At 37.4% G+C, this 9021-nt stretch overlaps 1 protein-coding gene across 1 annotated transcript; it reads left to right on the top strand.

Annotated features, from left to right (window-relative positions):
* The first annotated feature begins 334 nt into the window (after window positions 1–334).
* Window positions 335–1870, top strand: LOC117303963. Its single transcript, XM_033788432.1, has one exon. It carries the CDS (start codon window positions 335–337, stop codon window positions 1868–1870), a length of 1536 nt encoding a protein of 511 aa, XP_033644323.1.
* The last annotated feature ends 7151 nt before the right edge of the window (window positions 1871–9021 follow it).

The following is a 9021-nucleotide window of genomic DNA, read 5'->3' as shown; positions in this document are numbered from 1 at the left end:
CTGATGCCCTAGATCGCTTGGAAAGTTCATATATTGTTTTTTCATTTAATTTCCAGGTAAACAATTGAAGCTCAATCACAAATCAAACAAGATAGCTGAAAGAATCACAGCTGAGTCAGTCTTACAAATGATCAGCCATAGACATCTTGAATGTCCAATCTGCAAGGACCGCTTCAAGGAGCCCAAGATGCTGGAGTGTTCTCATTCATTTTGTCTGGAATGCCTTCAACATTTTGCAGACAATACCCACATCGTCCAAAACTAATAATGCCCAGTGTGTCGTGGAGAAACTTTACTTATTGGAGGAGTTGCTGATCTACCAACTGACTTGAAAATGACTTCTATGTTGAACGAAACAGAACAAGAGGTTCAACCACCAAGTCAGGGGTCCGTTTCTAAATGTAGCAAGCATACGGACAAGGATGTTATCATGTATTGTGACCCATGCAAACAGTTGATATGTACATTGTGCATTGCAAAGGACCACAGAAAACATCATACCACTGAGCTGAATGAGGTTTTAGACAACTGCAAGAAGAAAGCGGATGAAATATTAGCAGCAGTGGGACAGCATCACAATAGTTTCAAGACTGCTATAGTAGACATAGGTAGGTCTCGGGAGCTGTTAGAGGATTGCTTTAAGGCTACCAAAGCAAAGATCTCCAAGAAGGCAGTTGAGAAGATTGCTGAGGAGACTGCAAGGATCAAAGATGAAGAGAACAAATTGATGGTAGAATTAGACAGGACTTATGAAGACAAAGCCAAAGAAATGGAAACAGCACGAACCGCAAATAACAATGATATGAAAAAAGCGCAGAATATGAACGTTATAGTTAATCACAACATGTGTATAAAATTTAACTTTTGTGAAAATCTACACCTGATAGAGAAACGTTTACAAGATCTCAAAGACTACACAGATGTACAACCCAAACGAGTGCATCATGACCTGGCTTACATTGACTTTGAAGATGATCAGAAATCACTTGGGAGATTGAGAATAAAAGAAGACCAGAAACTAGAAGGAGCAACTTCTGCTTCAGCAACACCGTGCAAACTTCAGACAAACCTGACACAGGAGACATGGAAAATGAAAAAAGAAATAACAAGTTATAAGAACAGATATAAACAGATGAAAAACATCTGTGCATTGGAGGTTGCTTCTTACTGCAATGGTGAGGTTGTTGTCTTTGATTTAAAGGACAGAACCTTGATCAAAGTATCTGCATCTCAATCCAAGGTCACCCCAAAAGAGATGCCAATTGAAGGTCTCATTAATCCAAGGAAAGTGACTGTGAACAAGAATGATGAGCTCATTGTTGTAGATGACACTGCAGTTAAGATCTTCAATCGAAAGTATAAGTGTCTCCATCAGTTCACTCTGGGTGGACAGCCAGCCATCCAGCCATCATGTATAGCAGTAGATGACAATAATGTCATAGCTGTCGGATATGATAGCCAGGGACAGATCTCTCTACTCAGACAAAATGGATCCATCATCACAACACTGCCCGCTTCAGGGATTGGTAAATACTTGACTATCCACAAACAGCAACTCATCTACACCAAGAGGCAAGACAAGAAGTTAGAATCAATGGACTACAATAGTCACATTGTATTTTCAGTAGATATCAATCATAACATGTTGCCTTGTGGGTTGTGTTGTGACAAGGATGGTAGCATCTTTGTTGGTACATGTATATGGGATAAAGACCCATTACCGAGTGAGATTCAACATTACAGATATGATGGAGTGTACATTGGATGCATCGTTAAGGGGTGTGCCTATCCCTATGGTATTACAATCACACCAGCTGGTGATCTGGTTGTGGCTACTGATGAATCAGTTCAAATCTACTGCAATGAGTAACGGTCATAAAATAGGATTATAATGAATCACAATTGTTAAATACACTGGACACTATTGGTTATTGTCAAAGACCAGTCTTGAGTATCTCAACATATGCATACAATAACGAACCTGTGAAAATTTGAGCTGAATTGGTCATCGAAGTTGCGAGATAGTATAAAGTTGTGTGCTTTCGAGACCTCAAAATCTAATTATGAGGTCTTAAAACCAAATTTGTTGAAAATAGCCTCTTTTACTAAAACTAAGTTACTTCAGAGGGAACCGTCTCACAATGTTTTATACTATCAGCAGCTCTCTATTGCTTTTCAAGTAAGTCTTTATGCTTCCAATTATTTTGAGTAATAACCAATAGTGTCTAGTGTCTTTAAAGCCCGATTCTGGACTCTGGATTCTATTCAATTAATGAACCCACGCTTGAGATGATGGTATGTCAATGTCTATAGGATCCAGTCAACAACTATGTGCGCAGTTTGTTTGAGTATAGAGTTACGCCGGTCTTAGGAGAAAGTAGAATGGGATTAGTAAAATAACAATCTAGATGAGGGGTGGTGGCAGCGGGCGTATACGGGGATCTTTGGAGTTGTTTCTCAGAAGTGAAGATACATGTCCGAGGAGTAGTTAGAATATGTGACTAAGACAGTGGTAAGCGGAATTTTAACCTGGGTCTTAGAGGTGAAAGAGACAGGGTAAAAACTACTAAGCCCTAAGCCCCCCCCGCAACCTGAATGCCCTATTTAATACTGTGCTGGACCAGCTAAGCAAAAGTGATCATCCATTCAACCAGTATATACACCGATTTTGCGATTGTTTCCAAATTGTAAAGGTGTTTTACACTGCAGATAAACACTGTGTAAACATTTAATAAAGCATACATGGACCACTGCAAATACACTCTTGACTTCTGCCCTGTTATAAATATATGATGTTATCTTCTCTAGAAAAACCATGACAACGTAACACTCCAATAGATCATAAATGCATGGTTTGAGTATTGATTTGATTTTTGAATACATGTACTAATATTCTGGAGGGGGGGTGGGAGACAGGAAAAAAGTAACCTTTGAAAATGTGAAAAGTAGAGCTAAATACTTTTCTTGTTATTTAGCGTATGTTATATTGGTGTGTTTTTTTAATACCAAAACATATAATAATATTGATAAAAGTTGTCATTCAGAAGACCTTTTTTAATTTTAAGTCCGGTGAAAGTTCTTCGTAGTGGTATAACCCCTCACATGAGAGATCAAAGACAAAAGAAAACTGGGACTAAAAAATTAAACATCTTTCGATCTTAATTATTAAGACTGTCCATTTGGAAAATGCAAAAATGCATGTGTTGTTCGGTTTGTCAATTGATGTACTTAACAGAATGTAGGTCTATGTCCTGCACTTCTTAAGGCCCGGTCACACAGGCCTCGATCACGAGAACGAAAACGAGAGCGATAAAAATGCACGCTCGCGATTGGTTGAATTGCTCCACGCAGAATACGCCCACGCTCATTCAACCAATCGAGGGCGTGCATTTTTAGCATTATCGTTTTCGTTCTCGTTATCGGGGCCTGTGTGACCGGGCCTTTACAAATGGTTTGTGTTGGTAGCTTTCTAGCTACACCACTGGTTACACACTCTTTTCTAAAACAAATAAAACTTTGAGTTGATAGTTTTGAGTTGATAGTTGCAGCTTGACCCAGGGAGATGTACAGTACACCAGTCCTTTAATCAAGCCGCTCTCTATTTTAGGGCGCAATGACACCCAATAAACACACAAGTATTTATCCAAATACACATAAACTAGAAAATAAACCCTACTAAGTACCAACCTTGGGATTATCCAACTCACATAAACCTAGTATTCTTAATAAAATAACTTCTATGGCACACAGCCTGTTATACAAATACATCAGAGAAGACCTGAAGGGGCAAATACCCAATAAATTCAAAATCTGTTCAAAAAGAGGAGGCGAAATACAGACCCTCAAAAGTTTGTTGACCACAGTCCTCAAAATCGGGTTATCAATGGTTTGGGAAAACTCCTTATTAACAGGAACATGGTTTCTAATAAAAAATACCAACATAACAAAAAGGAAGGAAAAATTACCACTTCCATCTCAATAACGGCTCTTCCCTGAACTATAATTTCTATCTCAATTTCGGTTCTTTTCAGACCCCTCACTTCTATCTCAATTTCGGTTCTTCTCGGAACCCTTCCTACCTAATTGGTTCTTCTCAAAACTTCTATCTCAAATCCAGTTCTGTTCTTCTCAGAAAGACTACTTCTTACTTTGGTTCTTCTCTCTTCTTTTCATCTTAATTTCCGTTCTTCTCAGGACTTAGTTCCAGTTCAACTCTGAGCTACTGCTTGTATCTTAATTCTAGTTCTTCTCATAAATACTTCTTCTGCTCAATTCTGGTTCCTCTCAGAACAACCACTTCTTCCAAATATTGATATTTGTTTGTCTACGGTTTCCAACTGTTTGCCAATTCATCTCTCAAATCTTCAAATCTTCTTGTCAGAGTGTTGTGTAAATAGGGTAAATGAGCCTTTCCTTCCAACTTTGATATCTGGGTTTTGGAACAATCAATAATCCCAATAAAGGCGCTTGGACTGAACAAACTAAACCCTAGACACATTGGTCACAACTTAGTGGTGTTATTTAATTAGTTCGAGAAAACCAATAGTTGATTAGGTTTAGGAATTTTTGAAGGTCTTGCAGTACAAATAAACCCAGGGTTCATAGTTTGCTTTGGGTTTGCTGTTCATTTCCTGAAGGTCTTTTGATTCAAATGAACATTATTTCATTAAACAATCCATGCATGTACAGTTTTAAAATTATCCCCTGCAGTTGGCTAGCCTGATCCAATGTGACATTTTCTTATGGAGAGTGTATGTTTTATGCCAATTCCTTGACTGGCATTTCCTTTTTGTATGAAGCCAGTTTCAGACTTGTCAACTACCAATATTTTCCAATATTATTTTAAGAAAAGCTAGCACTCAAAAAAGGATGAGGGAGGGGACGATCAACTGGTACTGTTTGTGCGAAATAAATAAGTTATGTCGCATAACCTCTGTGCTTCTGTACCAGTTTCAAGTGGTATAACTATTTTTCTCTCAAATAATTCAATGCCTATGCTGTCCAATTTGTATGAAACAGGATGAAACAATTACATACATGAAACAATTGGTTTATTACATAAACCCACAAAAAGTTCCGTTGCACTACCCCTAAATATTTAAAAGCAGGCTGGTAGATAAAGCAATTATTTCACTGCTAGGGGACAATTTGTAGTTGACATGTAGGCCTACTCAATCACTCGGCCAACCACCCACCGTAACAAATTGTTGCAGGGATCTCAGCAACTATCCCACCAACAAATGTTTATTTTTGTTTACGCTTTGAATACTTTACGTTTCATCATTTAGACTGTGGGTGGGTGTTCTAACAAACGGATCATCATGCTGAACTTTTTCATGTAACCATCATAAGTGCAGAGGTGAGTTGTTTTGGGATGGGCAATGAGGGTCAAGAAGTTTTGTAAGCTTCTCTCCACCCAGGGGTAAATGGGTATCTGCTAGAGAAGGTTCTTGTGATTGATTAGTAGTGGCGCTACAATTCACAGCACAGGTTGTATACTCCAAGGGAGCTGAAATAGTTTTTAAAGGGCACTATATAAAAACCAACTATTATTGTTATTATTCAAAAGAGACCTCTGGAAAGTTATGTGTTCATGTTGATGATAAAGTAAACAAGCTCCACCACCATGTAGGACCTGGTTAAGTGTGTAGCTGATTGGCGCCAGTGTTCTACATGGTTCTACAGACCCTGATAGGCTCCTGGGCAAATCTCCAGGTTTATGTTGAGATTTCCTGTAATTGAGCACATAATTGCTCCATGTCCACAGAGACACTCTTAGAATTCTTTTAAAGATGCCAGCTCTGTTTTTTGATGGACTTGGCTATATTTTGTAGATTCAAGCTGTTGGATTTCATTAGATGTAATGCATGAACAAATCTACCAATGACATGTGGCAGTTAAATACTAAAATTAATTATAGTCTGGGTCTTGGACATCATGTACAAATATTTTGCATGAATTATTTTGTGCATTTTTTCATGGCATAATAAAATGCAACATTTTGGGTAGGTTTTTTTTTTGAAACAGCATCGTCTGTCAAATTTGTCCTGGGACTAAGTTCTTTAAAACAAATGACTTTGAAGCATCTATTGATGATATCTCTAAAAATTAACAATGGGAGAACAATGGAAGTCTTTGATTTACCAGGTCAGCAACGTGTTTGTAGGTTGACTGCACTGATTGAGCTTAAACTTTCACAGCTTCGCAAATCCATGCAACTATTTGGTCACAAAAAATGCAATTAGCAATGTCGTCCATATGCTTTTAGGATGGTAACCATCTTTAAAACTTCCTTTAAAATTATTATTAAAACTCAAACTGGATGTCTTGCTGTCTTGCAACCTCATTATATGGAATTCCCTTAGAATACTATAATATGACATGTTGTAAGTGGGGGGGGGGGGGGGTGGTTCTAATAATGACATAAATGTAAACTATTTGAAAGGATTTCCAATTAACATTGTTTCCTGGTCTCTCTCAATGTGGTGCATGCCCATCAGATCAGGTCAGTAAATTACACAACAACTGAACAGAACCATGAATTATATTGTATGCAAAATTATTTCATCATGACAGTTTGGGGGGGGGGGGGGTAGAATGGTTGCGAAACATTTATCAGGTCTTTGTTGCCTCCTACTATAAAAAGAATGTTTGAACTAGCTAATCCCAAATAAAAATGACAGCTAATAAAGGTCTATCTTGTGTGATTTGACGATAACATGATGATAATATGACAGTACACAGAGTTTTATTTGAACTGCATTATATGATTATTTCATTATTGCAGTCTTTTCTTTTATCTTTGCAAAAGACAACCAATTATTGGATGCTGCAGCATAGGATTTTAGCATGGTGTCTAGACTCAGAGTGAATGGGGCCAGTTCTGATTGCATTGATAGGCCTTGCTCTAGAATGAATCCAATGGAAGAACTACACGACCTTCCATGATGGTAACACATGATATTTCGAAATGATTTTTCAAATCATATTTTCATGGCACAATTCAAAATGACATTTTGTGAAAAGCAAGTGCAGAGAGAAGCTGTTTCGCCATAAAAAATGGAACAAAGTGTAGAAAGAGGCTGAGAATGGACATGTTGTTCACATCCATACATGCGTTAGAAATGGGAAAAAAATAATCTTACAAAAAAAACAAAAGTTTTTGAGTTGGGCTGTTTTGTCATGAAAGGGGCCTAACTTGTATAAGAGGGCCTTTTCCAGATCCAAGCTTGGTTTCTTAATCCAGCTTTGGCGCCTTCATCAATTTTGGAGCAGTGTGTTTTTCGAATGGTGTTTCAACATCAAACAGGAGCCTTAGCGAATGATTGGAAACGGCACTGTGTGGTTGCACCACAATAACAATGGGCTTTGACTAATGAGTTTACCATCTTGAAGTACATGAATACAAAAGTTTAAAACATGTGCGATCATTGGTGGTCGTAGCAATCTCCCAACAGTGAATTGAGTCTGCACCAGCTACTCTTATGCACCTTTTGGCATTGACTTTCAGTTTACTCATCGAGGTAACCAGACCTATTTTGTTAGTGTGCAGGGTAGGGGCAAAATCGCTTTCACAATATCATCTGTTTGGGTGAAAGGATTGAAAAAGATGCATCTAGATATTAAAAATTTATTTTTCAGGCATGTGCTGGGTGTATTCCAAAAGAGAAGGGTCAGGCCGATATAGGCAGTCTCAATTTTAATACAACTTTTCTCCATACAATAATCTTTAGAGAAAAACTCAGACAATTTTCTATAGGCTTCTTATAATCGCTGGAGGCAGTTTGAGTGAAATACCAATGTGGTCATGGCTTAAAGTGAAAATAAATGACACAACGGGATATTTGGAGGGCACCGCCATTCAGCCAATTTCATTTGATGACCATTGTCTTGACCACCGTTTCTATTTGTGTGTACAAATAGTTTATTTCACTCCTTTTTCTGTTTAGCAGACAAAAAGACTTTAGAGCAAAGAAACCAAAATCCTGCTTTAAATAATACTTTTCAAAGTTAAACAAACAACAAACAAACAACAATTAGCTTTATGTCAGATTTCAGTGTTTATGGCTAAGAATTTGAGATGAAAGTACAACTTATTTTAAAATTTCACAATAATGAAATAAATAACACTCATAGGCATAACCTACAATTAATTTAAATTGAAGTTTGGTTTAACAACAGTACATAATGTAATTTTGATTCATCAAATAATAAACCTAAATGAATGAATAAATGAATATTGAACAACAATATGTGACCCACTCTGTGAAAATGAGTCGCATGTCGTCCAATGCAATAATATTAAGTTATGGACAGTTACAGGTGGAATAAGATCTTTAGTTGCATGGTTAACCTTTAGAACACTTATTTTAGGCAATAAAGCTATGAACAAACAATGTTGTGATCATACTTATGTCTAATTTGTATCCTTTTGCACACAATGGTAGTTTAAAATATCATTTTACTTGTAATTTGTTTTTCATAAAAAAATGGTGTAGTGGCTAATTTCAAACGGGAGTAAATCAGCAACGCAATACACCCCAAAGCCGAGACGTGTTCTTCGCAGCCATGCATATAACTCAAATCCTGAAATTGCCTACATCTGACTCATTTTCACAGAGCGGGTTACATATTTTAAAATAACATTATTAATGAAAAGTCTTTTGAATTGATTGGGAAAGCCAACATCACTACTTACTCCCTTTTCTTCCCTTTTTTGGTGAGAAATTGCATTTACACCACAAGGCGAGATGGCCACTTACAGGTCTGATCTTTGCCTTCTACTGAAACAGGATTACCCCCTTACAGTCCATAATGATTGTAGGCATGAGTATTTCCCACTAGGAGCCTTGCTGGTAGAGCAGAATGCACTACCTGTCCAACTGAGTTTTCTAGTATTGACCCCTTGCACCAATGTCACACGCAGCTACTCTCTAACCAGCTCACCATTTTGTGAGTCAAATTGTATGCCTAAAATGTGCAATGTACTGTATAAACCTGATATTTTGTTCCTTTTTATGA

Source organism: Asterias rubens, chromosome 20, assembly GCF_902459465.1.
Source record: "Asterias rubens chromosome 20, eAstRub1.3, whole genome shotgun sequence".
NCBI lineage: Eukaryota > Metazoa > Echinodermata > Asteroidea > Forcipulatida > Asteriidae > Asterias > Asterias rubens.
Note: the sequence above shows the minus strand (reverse complement) of the source record. Positions and strands in the feature narration are given on the sequence as shown.

What these genes read in the sequence shown, in the direction of transcription:
- LOC117303963 (XM_033788432.1), top strand. Translation starts at nt 335, where the DNA reads ATGACTTCTATGTTGAACGAAACAGAACAAGAGGTTCAACCACCAAGT.